Genomic DNA, 18,603 nt, shown 5'->3' on the forward strand with positions numbered 1-18,603 from the left:
CCTGGGTGTCTAGTGCAACATCTATAGCGCGGCTCCCTCCCCCGTGGGCTCTGAGCAGAGTGAAGTCACTCGGTGGGTCCTGGGGAGGTCTGAGGAGCAGCACTGCCTCTGTGAACTCGTGGGCTCTAAGCAGAAGGCCGTCCTGGGGTCTCTCCAGCCTTCAGGGTAGAGTGCGCAGAAGTCCAGATGGAGTGAGGAAGTCTGGCCAGCTGGAATCTCAGCTCCCCTCATGCCCCAGGGACCCGGAGTGATTCCCCTCCCGCTCTCGGGTTCTGGGAGGCTCTGGGCAGCGAGGTGATGGTATCATCCTGCTTCCGGCAGAGCCCTGAACCGTGCTCACACTTCTTGAGGCTGAGAGAAGGTTGGGGGAGGGAGGAGAGCCCTCCCGCCAAGCAGTTGTTTTTCCAGAAAGCAGGAGTGAGTGAGCTGGCACAGAACCATTCCTGGCTCTCTCCTCCTGTGACATCCTCGCACACAGGAGCTAGGGGTCTGGGTGCCAGCCAGGGCGGGGTGACTACACGTGGGGGAACCCTGAGTCCTACTGGGTCAAGAGAGCACCCATGAGCGGAGGCACCCTGACTGCACACCGCATGTCCACCCCCGCCTGTGTCACCGTGGTTGGCACACAGGGGCTTGCAGTAAACACCTTTATAACAATCATATTTCCTAACTCTCACAAAGGGCTTGCCAAGCACCAGGTCATTGCTTTCTGCATACTGATTTATGCCTTTAAACGAGCGCAGGAGGAAGGAGAGAAGGAAGGAAGGAGGGCTGAGACGCCCCAAGCCTCCAGCCCCAGCCACTCCTCGACCTTCAGTGGCCCCTACTGCAAAACGGGAGCCCCCGTTTCCCAATCTATCAAATGGGGAAGCCCAAGCGTTTGGGTCTGATGACCGGTTCCTTTCTTCTCGGACCTACGTGGATTCTGCAGCCAAGAGAATGTGAATTCCCCAGAGACGACGAACTAGCAAACTCCCCTCCACTCCCCTTCCCCACGCCCCTGTCTCTTCCAACCCTGGATCTGGCCCAGCGGTTCAGAAAGCTGGAAGGAGCCTGCTTGGCTCCTAGGAGGAAGTTTGGTTAGCCAGCCCTCTTTTACAGATGTGCCCCATGAGGCCAAGGGGGAAAGGGCCTGCCTGTTCCAGGCGGCAGGTGTGGCGATGCAGAGGGGCTCCCCATCCTGGAACAGCCCCCTGCTTCTGCTTCCTCCCCACAGTGGCTTCCGCCCACCTGCCCCAGAAGTGCCTCTAGACACTGAGAGCAGCAGTTGTGGGGGCGGGGTCCTGGAACATGAGGGTGGTGGGGGAGTGGGGGGAGCGGGGCAGGTGGTGGGGGGTTGGGAGGGGGCAGGCATTGGGTGGGGTCTACATCTCTGCACCTCAGCTTCACCCTCTTCTCCACTGCTGCCTGATGAGGCAAGAGGCGGGCACAGCAAAAGCAGGAAGCCACCAGGGGCCCCACAGGTCCCACTTCCTGCCTCACTCAGAAAAGAGGAAGGTGCAGAATTCACAGCCTCCTCCCAAGATGGGGTGGGGGCTGGGGTGGTGGGTTTCCCCTCCACTCTACCCCTGCCCAACGCTGATGTTCAGAGGAAGGGAGAGGCTATAGTGAGATGTTGGGGAGGAAGAAAGGCAAAGGTGTGATCCAGGAAGGTTCAGGCCTGGAAAACAAGCACCGGTGGCTGAGCAGAAATTCTGTGTTACTCTCTTAGGCTCAGAGAGCCCAAGTAACTTCCCTAAGTTCACACAGCTCGTCAGCAATGCAGCCAGGAGTCGAACCCAGGTGACCTTACTCCAGAGCCCATCTAGATGGAGAGAGATTTTAATGAAATTCCTGGGCTCATGGTGGCTCATGCCTGTAATCCCAGCAGCACTTTGGGAGGCTGAGGCAGGAGGATCACTTGAGCCCAGGAGTTCAAGACCAGGTTGGGCAACAAAGTAAGACCCTGTCTCTATAAAACATTAAAAAATAAAATAAAATTAGCAGGGCACAGTGACACATGCCTGTAGTCCCAGCTACTCGGAGGCTGAAGCAGGAGGATCCCTTGAATCCAGGGGGTTGAGATTGCAGTGAGTTATGACTGTGCCACTGCACTCCAGCCTGGGTGACAGAGCAAAACCTGATTCAAAAAAATAAAAAAAAAATTAAAAAAGAGCCCAAGGAGGGCAAGGTCACTGCCCAAGGTCACAGAGGGACCTTGGGGTAGAACAAAAACTGGCACTCCACTATCTCCAGGGCCTCAGTAGATGCCGGAGGCGGTGACCTTTCTCTAGGACTGGGGAAAAGTGTTACCTTCGTGAGGACTTGGGCCCACGCCTCCACCCCACCCCAGCCTGGTACCTTGGCCCCAAGGCGTAGCTGGTCGATGGTGTTCTCAGCCTCAGCATACTTCGTGAGGAGCCTGTGGTAGTCTTCCTGAAAAAAAGGGAGCAGCATCATCACATGCCTGGGCACACAACATACCCCTCCTTGCTGGGGGACCCTGGCAGCAAACCCCTCTCCACGAGGGCTTCTGGGTTCCTGAGCGGACAGCATTCCACGGTGGGACCTGAGCTGAGCAATCCTCAGGCCCGTGTGCAACACAGATCCACCACGTTCAAGTTCTGAGCATGAGAGGGCAGCGGGACGACGATCCTAACCCCTGACAACGAGTCTAGACCGAGGGGGTCTGGCTGGTTTACCATGATACATAACCCATATCGCAGAGGGCTGCCAGTGTTTCATCTATCTAAATTCCCTGCCCACCTGTCGCCTCTGTAGGGTGAGGCCCATATCTGTCTTCCCCATGGCTGCACTGCCGGTGCTCAAGCAGTATGTGCTTAAACCTTTTATCAATGGCTAATTGAATGAACCACCCAAGTCCAGGGCAGAGAAACAGAAGACTTGAAAATCACTGTTCCACCCACTCAGAGTCACCTGCCTTAAACAAATCCAAAGAGCTTTAGGAAGACAGGTCATTGCAGGAAAAAAGGAAAAACATGTCACCTTTGGAGGATGTGAGGAACTGACTCCTTCTGAAAACAGGTCAGTAATGGTAACAGTAAAAGGACAGAACGCAGCCTCTCTCTGGTCTTTCCCATACAAACAAGAACTTGGTAACTGAGTAGTTGATGAGGGACATTTTCATCTTTTGGCATATTTCCAGCAATGAATGCAGGAGTGACGGCATTAGCATACTACCACTTTGTCACCCCCAAATGAAAGATTGGACCGAGACGGTGACCATCAGAGGCTGTCAGAATCACAGACAAGAGGCCAGCAGGCATCCTGTGCCTGACGAAGGAGGCACACAGGCCACCTGGGATGTGCTCTTGCCAAAACTCCCTACACCCACGGAGCTCATGGTCTGGAGGGGAAATACTCACGTAAACAGGTAATTACAGCCCTCCAAATCCTCTAGCTCAAAACCTACCAATATTCAAGAAAAAGAGGACACATGAAGAGACACCACAGCAAATCAGCAAAGCCCAGAATGCGGACGACTCTGCTGGACTGACCGATTTCCTCCACAAATGAATTGCACAGCAAAAGTAAGAAGGAGGGCAGACTAAGAGAGTAAGAGAGCTTTGAAAAAATAAATGCAAGAAAGAAAGAAAGAAAAAAGGAGAGGAGAGACTTGAAAGGTACCAAATGCAATATACAAGCCATGTTTGGATGCTGAGGCCCACAAGTGGACCCAATAAGCTATTTATGAGACCTGGAGAGGTGTGGCTGTGGGTTTGATATTTGTTAATATTTAAGGATCTGGCATTAACATTTAGGTGATAATGGTATGAGGTTGTGTTTAAAATAAGGTCTTTATCTTTAGACTTATACACACGAACATATTTTTAGATAAAAGAATGGGATGCCCGAGATTTTGCTTCAAAATAACCTAGTGGGGGTGAATGGGGAGAGGTCAGGTCACAGATGAGAAAGGTTTTTGGGAGATGCTGATTGTGGATGCCAGGGGGCAGGTAATGGGAGTGCATTCCACGATCTTCTCTCTTGTATATATTTTAATTTTTTCAAAGGAGAAGTTGAAAATAAACAAACAGATCATCCTTGAAACATAAGTACATCCCTGCTCTTTTTCAGCAAAGGGCTTGGGTCTATCTCAGGGCTCCAGGCACACCCTCCCTCTACCAGCAGGGAGTTCCTGGCCCAGACCCCAGGCCTCCCCACCCCAGCCAGCCTCCACCCCAGGGCTTCCCACCCCAGCCAGCCTCTACCCAGGCCTCCTCACCCCCACTGGCCTCTACCCAAGGCCTCCCCACCCCACTGGCCTCTATCCCAGGGCTCCCCATCCTAGCCAGCTTCCACCCCAGGCCTCCCCACCACAACCAGCCTCTCTACTCCAGGTATCCCCACCCCACTGGCCTCCATCCCAGGGCTTCCCACCCCAGCCAGCCTCTACCCCAGGCCTCCCTACCCCAGTCAGCCTCCACCCCAGGCCTCCCCAGCTCAGCTAGCCTCCACGCCAGCCTCCCCATCCCAGTCAGCCTCTATCCCAGGCCCCCCCACCCCAATTAACCTCCACCCCAAGCCAACAGGGGCCTTGGTGACACACCTACAGCCATGAGTCTCACTAACCTGGAGCTGATGAACCAGCTCAGTGGCTTGCTCAGGCGTCTGAAATTCTTGTGGTACCCTGGTGATGGGATGGGAAGGAGGCATGTCCTTCGCCGGGGCTGCTTCTCCACTGCTCAGCAGCACCTCCTGCACAATCTCGGCTGGTGACTTGAAGATGAGGGGCCGGGCAGGGGCCTGAGGCTGCCTGTTGTGGCTTCTAGACTTGGGGGGACGGTAGCTCTCATCTTTGGGGAATCTCACCCGGGGCCCTACCTTGGAGAAATCAGGGAGTGGGTAGTTCAACTGCCCCCGGCCATACTTGGGGGCATGAGAAGAGGATCGACCAGCCAGAGTGGCTCCCTGTCTGGGCAGCGGCCTGCCCTGCCGGATTGGCCTGGGCTGAGGATTCAGGGGGCTGATGGAGCCAATGAATCGGGAAGGGAGTGGCTTAGGTGATGTCTTTGTCGGCTTCCAGATGTGTTCCTCGGGCTGAGGGCAGGCGAATCTGGTCGTTTCTCTTCTCCATCTATCTGCGGCACGCTGTGGACTCTGGGCTGGGGGAGCCGAGGAGTCCTGGAATTCCATGGGGGTTGCCTGAGCAACACTGCCTCCAGTTCTGTCATCTGGGTTTAGGAGGTGGTGGCTGGGGCTCTCTGGCAAGGTTTCTGCCAGGGCAGTGGGCGGGGAGCCATCGATCTCTCCTTCCCAAGTGGAATCAAGGCTGTCACTAGGGTGGTTGAGGCTCACAGTCCCACTGCTCCAGGACCTTGCCGGGCTTAGCTCAACGGATGGGTTGGCCTCGGAATGTTCGGAAAGTTTGTCTCCACCAGCTTGTTCACCAGAAGCCACCCAGCCCCTGACCTGACCCTGCCCAAGAGCCATGGGGCTGGTGTTTCCATGGCCCTCCAAGCTGAGACCAGCCTCATACCCCAACCTCGGGCAGCTCTCTCCAACATCCTCCACCTCCGGACCTCCGACGGTCCCATCTGGCTCCTCCTCAGTCATGTCCAGCTGATGGCCCTGTCGGGGGAGCCAGGCGAGGGGCTCACGGGAACTTGCTGGGCTGTCCGCATCTTCTGCTTCAGCCTCTGGAAAGACAGGCCATTCACTTAGCACACACGAGGTCTGCACCCAGCATGTAACTTACCCTAAGTCACTTTGACTCTCTGGCTTCCATTTCCTCAACACGGGGGATGGAAGGAATCCCAAGGAGCCCCGCACATAGCCAAGTGCTTGTCTGATACTCCCTCAGAGGTCCTTCCAACTCAAACTCAAACCCCAACCTGGTAGGTGGTGCCTCTAGTGTCTTCCGTCTCAGCAGACGACACCACCATCCCCTCGAGGCATACAAGCCAGAAGCCTGAGATGCATCTTTGCCATCTCTCTCCCTCTAACCCCCTGGATCCAATCTGTCACCTGGTCCTGCCCCATTACCTCCTGTAAAAATTGCAAACTCATCTACTGCTCTGACGTCCACCACTGCTGCCTTGGCTGGTGCCTCATTCTCTCTTGTCTGGCCAGCTGCAGTCAGTAGCCACCTAATCATCTCCTCCATCCTCACCTGCATCCCCATCTGAAAACTCATCCATGTCTTCCTGTGGAAGAAAAACAGAACCTTCCCTAAGGTCCTGCCACTCCAGCCCCATTAGCTCCCCTGATCCATCCTCTCTCCGTAGCCCCCTCAAGCTCCCCCTACTCCTGCTCTGTGCACACCATGCTCCTCCCACCACGGGGGCTACGTGTGTGCGCCTCCCTCTGCGGGGGATTCTCTCCCTTCCTTGGCCTAGTTAGCTCCTATCTGTCCTGCAGGCATTTGCTCAACCTCGGCGTCCTCAAGAAAGTCTTAGATCTCCCTGACTAGGTCAAGTTCTCCCTTTTACAGGACCTGATAGGACTTGCTGCCTCTACTTTGTACCACTTATCATAGCAACAGTTTTCCATTTATGTTTCACCACATTTGTCTCCCCCACTATACTGTGAGCTCTAGGAAGGCAAGGGTGCTCTCTGTTTTTGTTCACAATTGCATTTGCAGTGTTGCTACCCGACACTATTTGCTGACTGAACAGAAGGAAGGAGAAAAGGCGGGTGAGTGAGGAAGGAAGGGAAGGAAGGAGGGAGGGAGGGAGGGAAAAAGGTAAGGTATATGAAACTCCCAGGAAGTAGACAGTTATTGTAATTATTACAGAGTGGGTACTCAAGAACTATTTATACATCCACCCACCCATCTATCCCACCATCCTTCCTTCCAACATCCATCCATCATCTACCCACCCATTCACCCATCCATCACCTATCACCCACCACCCACCTGTCCATTCATCCATGCATCTAACCACCATCCATGCAGTCATTGTTTCTGGAGCACCTACTCTGCTCCCAGGGTTAACCTCTGGGATAGGTCCAAAGTTTCACGAGACACAGTTTGGGTACCACCAGGCATAGACTCTCTGTTCTGGCAGATGCACCACTGTCTCCCTCTCTGCTCCTCCATGCTCTTCCCTTACCTTGATGACTCTGTGTCCCTTAACCACTTAACATCTCCTCCAGCAAGTCACTCTTGCTTACAGCAGTACACCTGAACATTACGTAAGTTGCCAATGATCACCCAGTGTCCTTGGACCTAGGACCCAGGCCCCAGCCATGCAGGTGAGTTTGCTTCCACCACTAGGGGTCATACACTAGGGGTGAAGGGCCTGGGCTTTGGAGCCAGGGAGCCCTGGGTTCATTCCTGGCTCCCAGGACCCCTCACTGGGGCCATAGGCAAATTGTTGAACTCTCTGGCAGTCCATAGTCAAACTTGAGGCTAGTTCCTCCTACCTGACAGAGGGTGGTGAGGAGGGAACGAGAGAGGGCTTGACCCTGCCCAGCCCTGTGCCTGGCACATAGTAAAGGCACAGGATAGGGTAGCAGCTGTTACATCATAGCAGGCGTTGCCATGTGACCCCAGGAAGAGATGCCTCTGCCCTGTCAGCCCAGTGCATTTCAGTCACTATCCCCTGCTGGAGAGAGAGCTCAGAAATGACTCCTGAGTGGGCAGCAGTGGGCAATATCCACTTTGAGCAGATCAGGTATGTACAACTTTGAGTAATAACGCAATCCACACCAGGCTGCAGGAGTCACAGGGCCCTAAAACAGTGGTATCTCACTCATAATCTAAGTGCAATAGCCACCTTGTATCAAGCTCTTACTGTTCCCCACGATATTTATTACTCCTCTCATTTTATAGAAGGAAAAAGCAAGATTCAGAGAGAAGGAACTTGCTAAGCAACACTAGGGATTTAGTTTAAGTTGGTCTGGATGCAACCAGAACACAGTTATTGTAGAAAACAAGAAATCTCAACATTCTCACTGCCGATTGGGATTTTAAAAAAATCATAAAAATGGCCAGACATGACGGCTCACATTTGTAATTCCAACATTTTGGGAGGCCAAAGCGAGAGGCTGGCTTCAGGCCAAGAGTTTGAGACCAGCCTGGGTAACACTGTGAGACCCTGTCTCTACGAAAAATACAAAAATTAGCCGGGTGTGGTGGCAACTTGGGAGGCGGAGTTCTGAGGATTGATGGAGTCCGAAAGGTCGAGGCTGCAGTGAGCCCTGATCCTGCCACTGCACTCCAGCCTGGGCAACAGAGCAAGACTCTGCCTAAAAAAAAAAAAAAAAAAAAAAAAAAAAAAAAAATCCAAACTGGACATAACCCTGGGACTAAGTAATTCAAATTACCAAAGATATGATCAAATCAAGTGTGCAAAGATATATTAGTGACATTCATCTCTGCATTATTTATAACAGTAAAAACTAGAAACTGCTACAGTGTCCAGCGATGAGAGACGGGCCAATTAACCATGGAATATCCACACCATGGAAGTCTAGGAATCACTTGCGGGAGAGGATCTGATGAGCTAGAAAAGTGTTCACATCTATTAAGTTAACAAAAAAGCAGGTTACAGTGAAGTATGTAGAATATTGTTCCATATTTATGTTACATTTGCATATCTATACATAGGAGAAACAGTGGTGATCTGGGGATGGATAATTTTAAATTTTACCTAATTTTAATTTTAAATTTTACCTAATTTTTGGCTTATATTTTCTGATTGTCCTGCAATCAATGGTATTATTCAGGCGTCCCCAAACTACGGCCCCCTGAGGCCATTTATCCGGCCCCCCGCCGCACTTCAGGAAGGGGCACCTCTTTCAATGGTGGTCAGTGAGAGGAGCACAGTATGTGGCGGCTCTCCAACGGTCTGAGGGACAGTGAACTGGCCCCCTGTGTAAAAAGTTTGGGGACGCCTGGTATGCAATTTAAATCTTAACAAATTTTAAATGATAGACTTTGTAGAATTTAATAAAATGTTGAAGCAGCCTCCACTCCGTTCCCCCGCTAGAACGTGCGATGTCTCAAGGGCAGGACACCACTGTTGGAGGCGGGGGGTCAGTCTCACCTGCTCCTGAAGTTTCTCCTGACTCGGAATCCTGATGCCCATCAGGCTGCGGGTATGGGTCCCATTCCAGGGGCGGCCGGTGCTGCTGGGCCAGACGGAAGTCCTCCAGGAGCTCGGGGCTGGTGGCATCGGGAAAGAGTCCCTCTTCTCCCCAGCTTTGTGAACCACTTCTAGCCACGTCCCTCTTGTCCTCAGCCCAGGCCCAGCGCCGCCGCTGGGGGCCCTTACCCAGGCCAGGCTCAGCCCAGTGGATCTCAGTCCCCGAGCTGGCCATTGGGACTGGCCTGGGCTTCACCTGGGCCACTTCATCTTCAGGAGAAAGAGCTGCCGCCGGGGGGCCCCAGAGTCACCACTGGCTCCTATCAGCATTGGCCATCCTGCCTGTGCCCTGTCAGGGACACATTCAAAGGATAACATTAATCAATCCTGATCCCCTCTTTTATTCGAAACAAGAAGTTTCCAGCAGGAACTCTGGAATTAGACAGCCCTGGTTCAACTCCTGGCTGCGTCCTCCCGAAGCTACGTGACCTTGGGCAAGTCACTCTACCTTCATTTTCTTCATCAATAAAGCTGGAATTGTAATTCCTCTCTGCTTCCAGGGTTTTATAAACTAGATGAGACACGGGATGAGGAGCCCAGCAGCCGGGGCACTGACCAATTTTCTATTCAGTGCCTGGTCAGTTTTCTATTGCATTTTTTTAGAAAATTATTTTTTAAAATATTCTTTCTAATACATGTAATATATTAGCATAACATGTTCAAGCAAATATATTTTTACTGAGGGGTTGTGTGATTAAAAAAATATTGGGGGACCAGTAGGCCAATGCATGCTAGCTGGTGTTACCGAGTACTGGCTCTGGTGTGGGCATGGGGCACAGGCCTTGCTCACAGGAGAACCGATGCCCCAGGAGGAAGCAGACGCATCACCAGGCAACTAGAAATCCAGGTGAGACGTGCTGGAGGAGGCACGGGGGTTGCCCGACACAGGCTAGGGAAGTCAGGTGATGCCAGTTTAGAAGCCAGTTCCTCTGGGAATCTCTGCCCCCACCCGGGTAAGAATTCAGATTGAGAGATGGGTGGGGGGAGATGATGAAAAGGGCATTCCAGACCAGGTATGGTGGCTCACACATTTAATCCCAGCATCACTTTGGGAGGCTGACGCAGGCAGATCACTTGAGTTTAGGAGTTCGAGACCAGCCTGGGCAACATGGCAAAACCTCATCTCTACAAAAAATTAGCCAGGTGCGATTGTGCACACCTGTAGTCCCAGCTACTCTAGAGGCTGAGGTGGGAGGATCACTTGAGCCTGGGAGGTTGAGGCTGCAGTGAGCCATGACTGCACCCCTGCACTCTGGCCTGGGTGACAAAGTGAGATCCTGTCTCAAAAAAAAAAAAAAAGTTAGCATTCCAGTACCCAACATAATTGAAAACAGGCACTCAAACAAAAAGGAATGAAGTCCCAACACACTGTACAGTCTAGATGAACCTCAAAAACGATGCTCAGTGACAGACGCCAGACACCAAGGCCACAGATGGTGTGATTCTATGGATAGGAAACGTCCAGACAAGGTAACTCCTTGGAGAGTGAAAGCAGACTGGTATTTGCCAGGGGCTGGGGTAGAGGAGAGTGGCACCAACTGCTTGCTGGGTATGGGATTTCCTTTCAAAGTGATGGAAATGTTTTGCAACTCGATAGAGGTGGCAGTTACACAAGACTGAATGAATGTACTCAATGTCGCTGAATTGTTCACCTAAAAATGGTTAGTTCTATGTTATGTGAATTTCACCTCAGTTTAAAGAAAAAGCCTTCCAAGTGAGGAGACCTGGGGGTGGACAGCGAGCCTGCCAGGGGCTTTCCTGGACCTGGCAGTGGTTTCCCTGATGACCACGGGGGTATTGAACACAGGGAGAGCCCATCAGAGGTGTGGTTCAAAAGTTCCGCGTTCCCCTCGGGCAGCTCTGGGAGAATGAGCAGGGGAACCTGGCCACACAGGGACCTGCCAGGCAGCTGCTGCAGGAACAGGGTGGCCAGAGAAGGGCTCCTCCACTGCCTTCCCTCAATCCTCTCCTTCTTTCCCTCACTCCTTCTCCCTCTCATCTCCTTTTGCCTCTTCTTTCCCACTCTCTTGCATTTCCCCAAGCACTTCCTCTATGCCAAGCACTGAACCAGACCCAGGCAGGGCAAAGCTGACCCAGCCTGGGCATGGTCTCTCAGGGAGCTCCTGGCTATGGCCCATCAGCACAGCGGGCCCCCAGGGCAGCTCATGACAAAGGCCTTCTTCCACAGATGGGGAAACTGACGTCCAAAGAGCGGAGAGGGCTTGCTCAAGGCAAGGACGAAAGTCAGCCTCCTGGCCCACGGTCTGAGCTTTCTCCCCTGCATGCTGTGTCGAAGGGAGTATGATTCCAGGCCTCCCAGGACAGAAAGTCTGTGTTTGTCCCTTTATCCTCGTGAGCATTTGGATCCTGCTTGATTTGTGTGGCTGCGAAAAGTCAGCAGGCAACTATTTTTGGACACAAAGTTCCCCAGGGAACAGAGCAGCCCAGGAAAGGCTGACTTCTCAAGGGCTAGAGGAGGGAGGGACAGGGAACACCCTTCTTCCCTCCTTGGCTGAGACTCCTGCTCCGTGGATGGGTGTTCGGGCTTCTCTCCTTGGTTCCCACCCAGTCTTCCTCTCTGTCCCCAAATGTAGAGCCCCAGAATTTCCTCCAGATCGCCCCGTGGATTATCCTCCAGCCCCACAGTCCCCACCACAAGTGATGAGCCCACTCGGCCCCAGCCTGGCTAGAAGCTTTACCTGTAAGTTCAGAATCTGCCCTCCCTGCAAACACGAGGGTAGAACTTGGCTAAGATCACTCAGCTACTTCCTGCCAAAGCAAGACTTGCTACCGTCAGTTTTGGCCTACTGGCCCTCCAATATTTTTTCTGATCATTCAACCCATCAGTAAAAATGTATTTGCTTGAATACACCATGCTAATATGGTACATGTATTAGAAAGAATTATTTCAAAAGGCATTTTCTAAAAAGATGCAATAGAAAATTGGCCAGGCATAGGGGCTCGGGCCTGCAATCCCGGCACTTTGGGAGGCCAAGGTGGGCAGAAAGCTTGAGCTCGGGAGTTCAAGAACAGCCTGGGCCACATGGCAAAAGCCTGTCTCTACTAAAAATAAAAAGGAAAAAGGACATAAATACAGGTGACCCTTAACGACACAGTTTGAACTGTACAGTCTACTTATATGTGGATTTTCTTCTGCCTCTGAAACCCCTAAGACAGTAGATCAATCCCTCCTCTTAAGTCCTCCTCCTCAACATGAAGATGACAAGGATGAAGACCTTTATGATAATCCACTTCCATTTAATGAAAGTAAGTAGATTTTCTCTTCCTTATGATTTTCTTAATGATATTTTCTTTTCTCTGGCTTACTTTAAGAAAACAGGACATAATACATATAGCACATAAAATATGCATTAATCAACTGTATATGTTCTCAGCAAGGCTTCCAGTGAATAGCAGGTAATTGATAAAGTTTTGGGGGAGTGAAAAGCTCTAAACAGGCTGGGTACGGTAGCTCATGCCTATAATTCCAGCACACTGGGAGGCCGACTGGGGGTGGATTACAAGGTCAGGGGTTCAAGACCAGCCTGACCAACATGGTGAAATGCTGTCTCTACTAAAAATACAAAAATTAGCTGGGTGTGGTGGTGCACACCTGTAATCCCAGCTACTCGGGAGGCTAAGGCAGAAGAATCATTTGAACCCAGAAGGTGGAGGTTGCAGTGAGCCAAGACTGTGCCACTGCACTCTAGCCTGGGCTACAGAGCAAGACTATGTCTCAAAAAAAAAAAAAGTTATAAGCAGATTTTTGACTGTATGAGGGTTGGCACCCCTAACCCCTGTGAGGTTCAAGGGTCAATTGTATTTTATATTTTATTTTATTTTATTGAGACAGGGTCTCAGTGTTACCCAGGCTGGAGTACAGTAGCAATCAGAGCTCACTGTGGCCTTGACTTCCTGGGCTCCAGCCATCCTCAGCCTCCTGAGTAGCTAAGACCAAAGGTACACGCCACCATGCCTGGCTAATTCTTAAATTTTTTTTGTAGAGATGGGGTTTTGCCATTTTGCCCAGGCTGGTTTTGAACTCCCGGGCTCAAGTGATCTTCCTGCCTCAGCCTCCCCATGTGCTGGGATTACAGGCATGAGCCACCCACCCAGCTGGTCAAGTGTAGTTTAAATAGAAGCTCTAATCCTTGCTTCTCATACCTTCTGCAGGGCCTGTACCCCTCCTGGAAATCCCTGCCAGGGATCTTAAGCTTCAGTGTGCTTAAGAATCCTCTCAGCATGTAGTTTCCTGAAACAACCTGCAGAGAGCCTGACTCAGTGGCCCTGGGATAGGGCCCGGGAATCTGCATTTTAAACCAGGGCCACAAGCAGGGCCTGCCCTTTGACATCCACTAGGCCTCCTCGCTCCTGCAGTTACCAGTTACGGCAGGTGGAGGAGGGGCTTCCCGTGTAGCTGCTGCTTTTCTGGTTCTGAAGCCTCTGCTGGGAAGGGGCCGGGGGGAGGTATGTGGTTTTTGACTTTTTAAAGGGCTTTTTTTCTAGCTCTGCCGCAGAGCAGCCTGCCCAATCACAGAGGCCTCTGGGTGCACAAAGAGGAACATCCTGTCTTCTGGGATGACTCAGTGGTGGCAGAAATCTCACTGGAACCAGGGGAAGGTGCGCGTCACAGGCAGCTGCGGTGACTGGCTAGGGTTTGGCACTTGACCCCAGGCGCCCACACCAGTGAGCCTTTCCCGAGCAAGGCCTCCATCTTCCATGTGAGCCACGGCCCTCAGCACCACAAGAGCCCCAGAGCTGGCCGGTCAGCTAGTCAGTCAACAAACACACACTAGTGCCGACTACCTGCCAACCTCCGACAGGGATGATGCTGTGATAGAGAAGCAGGCTGGGCATCAGGGGACAGGTGCTAGTCCTGGCTGCTGTCACTCAGCGTGTATGGCTGGGCTTGCATTTCCCTCACTGTAAAATAGAGAAAGGACCACCTGCTCACCCTGCCAGGGTGGGTTGGGAGGCAGGGGATGGGACTCAAGGAACGCTGAAGTCCCTGGTTGACTCAGCTCCTAAGGGCAACAGCCTCAGAGCTGTTAGCCTCTCTCCTCCTCCCTGGGGTCACATTTCAAAGTACAAAGATACATACCTAGTACCTGACAGGTGCAAATTAACTTTTTAAAAAAGCCTTATGACTTCCTACTACATACCAGGCACTACATAAGATGCAAAGACTGTAGAAAAGAGTAAAAGCGTTCCAAAATTTTGAATGGTGCAGGTTAGTGCAATACAGAAGTGTTACTACAGGAAGCTTTAAGGTGGGCTTGAGAAATGATGAGAGTTTTAGGGGAGGAGATTGGGGAGGGCATTCCAGGCAGAGGGAACAGCATAGGCAGAGGCACGGAGGTCTGAAAGTAGGACTTGACCTTGAAGAAGAGCTATAAGCAGGGGTCCCTGAATGCCAGAAAAGGCAGAGCTGTTTCAGCCAGCCTTCCTTAGGGCAGCAAGGCTGCTCCTCAAAGGCAGTGAGCGGGGTTTGGTGAAGACTCCAGCCATGTGAGCTGGGGGCTGAACCACAGGAGGGTCAGCTCCTTTAGGATGCAGTCCCCACTGGGAGGGCTGTGGAGCTCAGGGCCCCCGCCATCCCTGGAGAAACTGGCCCCCCAGGAAGTAGCAGCCACTCCTCCCTCACATCTCCTCACCGCCATGCTGCCCCTGCTCCTGCTCTCTCAAGGGTCCAACACACCCCCAAAGTGTCTATCTTCAGTTCCTGGGTGGGATGGACTCCTCTTCCCCGCCACCCACACAGGGCTGCTCTGCCCCCTCAGCCACTCCACAGCCAGCGACCCTTCCCTGTATAGCTCGATCCCTCAGAACGGCCCAGACTCCCAGGTCCTCCTTCGCCAGCACCGCCACACAGTCCACACTGCCTCCCTGTGTCCTCTGCAACCCCTTCCCTCCAGCCAGGGCTGCCCAGGGTGCACCCCTGCTTCTAACCCACACCCCCATCCCGATACCTCCCAGATGAGGAAACTGAGGCACAGAGCCGTGGCAGGCTCTCAGAAGACCTCACAGCCAGGAAGTGCAGCTGGAGGATTCAGAGCCCAGGTGTCGCAAACTCTGAAACCAAGACTATGAGACACGTAGGGGCCAGGGAAATGGGGAAAGAAGACCCCCGCTATCAGTGACCAGGCCTTCCAAAAAGGCTGTGCTGTCGGCCTCAGCCATCCCACACCCCCAGCTGGCACAGACCTGCTTTTCTCAAGGGGTTCCACCAGCTGTGTAGGCACTAGTCCCACAAGGAAGCACCAGCCACTCCCACTCTGTGTGTCCCCTCCCTGCCCCCAGTCTGCTCCGGCAGCAGAGGCCGAGGAGAAAGAGAAACAGTGCCCTGTCTCTGGTCTCGCCATCCTCAAGAGCTGAGCTGGGTCTGCTGGTCCTTGGACCGTCCCTGGCTTTTCTCCTTGCCCTTACACAGTTGACATAAGGGGCTACTGCTTTTCTGGGGAACTCCCCCCCCCACCAGTGCTGCCACTGCCTCCTGGCCTGCTCCCCATCCCGGCATTGTCTCTGAGACCCCTTAGCAACCAAGGACACTAACTCTCCAGGTGCAGATGAGGACACCCCAAGCACAGAGATGGACCCGCCTGTCCAAGTTCACAAGAGATGAGCATCAGAGCTGGGACTGGAATCTAGCATCCTGAGGCTTGACAAAATCCTCCTTAAATCCACACTTGCCCTGGGGGGGCGGGCTCCCCTGAGTCAAGAGAAAAGCCATGCCACTCCAGCAGCTGCAACTTCCTGGCTGGGCTGGTCCGGCTGCCTGGGCTGTCCCAGAGAGTCAGTGACTGGCCCGTCCAGAAGGAAGGCGGCCTCCCGGGCCCTCCTCCGTTCCGATCCCTTACCTCTCTTGGGCTCCACCACGGTCCTCCCGGCCCAGTTTCAGGGGACCTGCCTTTGAAGTCTTTGTTCCAAACCCAGGGAGCCCCCTGCCTCCATTGCGCCCTGGCCCGCCTCCAGGCCGGTCTGCCAGCCCAGGCTGAGGCTCACACACCAGCATCGCTCCCCACCTCTCCCCGCCCCTGCCGGCTGAGGCCGCCTCGCCTCGCCTTGCCTCGCCTCAGCAGGAAGTGCCCAGCCTGATTTCCTACAAGTGTTTGTCAGAAGGAGGGGGTTTGTCTGCGTGCAGAGCAGAGCCGGAGGAGCTTAACCCTTACAAGCCCTCCAAAGGTCTGCGCTGCCCAGAAAAGGACTCAGGAAACAAACTCCTGATGTCCTGGGCTTGAGATCATCTCAGCCCAGGCCCCGCAGGTACAGATGGGGACACTAACACACAGAGAAAGTCAGAGGCTTGGCCGAGGTCACACAGGATGCTGTAGCTCCTGCCTCTAGGCCCTCTTCAACCAGGGCCTGACTGTGGCTGAGGCTCCTTCCCTCACTAGGCCTGGGGCCCATCTGCCCGGCGAGATTCAGGCTGCACGTTGGCAGAGTCAGAGCTGGAAGGGCAGCCTGAATCTCAGGGAGACCATGGTGATTCCTGCCATCTCAAGCCACTGTCCTCGCCCAGAGGTGGTCCTGCGTCAGAGTGGGACATTCCGGACAGCATGGAAGCGTGATACTGACAGATGAGGTAAACGTTCCCTGTGGGAAGAACCCTCCAAGGGTTCACGAGATGTTGGGAACAGATCGATCCTGACGGTCAATCAAAGCTGCCTTTTCTCAAGCCCCACCATCCCATTCCTTCATTCATAGGTACTCCCTGAGCTCCTACTGTGTGCCAGGTGCTTCTGAAGGTGCTGCGGATACGGCAGAGCCCAAGACAGACCAGGCCCCTGCTCTCCACTCTAGCAGAGACACGGACAATAACCAAGCACGTGTATAATGTCAAGGGGAGAGCAGTGAGCAGTGAGACTCAGTGACCATCCATGTCCCAGGCCAGGCAGCACTGAAGCCTAGGCTCACCCTGGGCCGACAGAGTCAGTTTCTGGGCATCAGAGATTTTAAGTGTCCCAGGTGACTGGCCCTGGTAGAGAACCCACGGGACAAAGAGTAATAGGTTGGAGGAAAAGGGTTACGGGTTGGTCAGGAAGGTCTCTATGAGGAGGTGACATTCTAAGCACTGGAAGGAAGACGGGGTAAGAGCAAGCCACAGAAGGGCTGGGCGGAGTGTCCTGGGAGGGCAAGTGAAAAGGCAAAGGTCGGGGAGCCAGCAGGCTTTCCCTGAGAACAGCAAGGCCTGTGTACCCAGGGCAGAGCGAGCCAAGCGGGAGAGGCGAGAGCTTTGCAGAAGAGGGGGCAAAGGAGCACGAGAGGCTCTCAACAGGAAAGAAAAAGAAAAAGAAAAAGGAAAAAAAATCAGGCCTCTTTATTGTCCAAAAAGCCCTCCAGGTAGTTCTGATAAGCAGCCAGATTCAGGGACCGTTCATGTAGGACAGAAAACATCTTCGAGTCAGCGTGGACCTGGGTTCAAATCCCAGTCCCCTCTCTTGCTGGCTCTGATCTTCGAGTCAGCGTGGACCTGGGTTCAAATCCCAGCCCTCTCTCTTCCTGGCTCTGATCTTTGAGGCTTCACCTCTCTAGGCCTCAGTTTCTTCGTCTGTAAAATAGGGATAAGAAGAGTAGCCACCCCACAGGGGCTGCTGTAAAGATACGATGAGGTGACGCAACCACAGGCAGGGCAGGGGACCCAGAACACAGTCATGTATTGAGCTCTTTTATTTTTGCTCCTACAACTACTGCTGCTACTTAGGTATAAGTCTCTGGTCTTATTCCATCAATGGATGAATTCACTAATGAGTAGACTTTCCCAAGGTCAGCTTGTAAGTAACTGGCAGAGCCAGGGCTAGAACCAGGAGCCCTCATCCTGGTGACCACCCACCCCTCTATCCCCTTCCCTGCCTTTTACCCACATCTGGGTGGCAGGGCTCTCCTTGCAGCCCCCAGCCCGTCATTGAGCAGAGCCAAACCCTAATCAGGCCCCTCCCTGCCAGCTCTGGTGGCCATGTGTGCCATTGTGTGAGGGGCGGGCTCCCCTGACACCTCGTCACTCACTCACCCTCCCTCCCTGGTCATTAACGCAGGCAGCACTGCTATCAGCACCAGATGGCTGCCGTTGCTGGGCATGCCTGTGGCCCGTGGATAACCCCAAACCCATCTTAGGGGCAGCCACCTAACACCAAGAAGAACTGCCTCCAGCGCAGTGCAGTCCATTCCATTTCCTTGCACCCCCAAGCCCAACCAAATCTCCTCCCTGCCTTTGCCCAGGCAGCGCCCGCCTCCACCATTTTTCGTTGAGCTGGAGTTTCGCTCTTGTTGCCCAGGCTGGAGTGTAATGATGAGATCTAGGCTCACCACAGCCTCCCCCTCGTGGGTTCAAGTGATGCTTCCGCCTGGGCCTCCCGAGTAGCTGGGATTGCAGGCGTGTGCCACCACGCCCGGCTGATTTTTTATATTTTTAGTAGAGACGGGGTTTCGCCATGTTAACCAGGATGGTCTCGATCTCCTGACCTTAGGTGATCTGCCTGCCTCAGCCTCCCAAAGTGCTATGATTACAGGTGTG

The 18,603-nt window shown here is 53.3% G+C and overlaps 1 protein-coding gene across 8 annotated transcripts in view; it reads right to left on the reverse strand.

Moving 5' to 3' along the window:
- Positions 1–18,603, reverse strand: part of AKNA (AT-hook transcription factor) — a 61,515-nt gene that overhangs the window by 34,265 nt on the left and 8,647 nt on the right. For 4 of the 8 annotated variants that reach the window (XM_010335907.3, XM_074395218.1, XM_039474732.2 and 1 more), the window contains exons 2-4: positions 8,994–9,381; positions 4,573–5,639; positions 2,341–2,415 (exon numbers count right to left, since the gene is read on the reverse strand). In XM_010335907.3, coding sequence (XP_010334209.2) covers positions 2,341–2,415; positions 4,573–5,639; positions 8,994–9,267 — 1,416 coding nt within the window. In that variant the 5' untranslated portion in view covers positions 9,268–9,381. Of the gene's footprint in view, positions 1–2,340; positions 2,416–4,572; positions 5,640–5,985; positions 6,147–8,993; positions 15,756–18,603 lie in introns of those variants that run through there. The other 4 variants (XM_074395217.1, XM_010335911.3, XM_039474733.2 and 1 more) reach the window with 4 other exon arrangements.

This window comes from Saimiri boliviensis, chromosome 2, assembly GCF_048565385.1.
Source record: "Saimiri boliviensis isolate mSaiBol1 chromosome 2, mSaiBol1.pri, whole genome shotgun sequence".
Lineage (NCBI taxonomy): Eukaryota > Metazoa > Chordata > Mammalia > Primates > Cebidae > Saimiri > Saimiri boliviensis.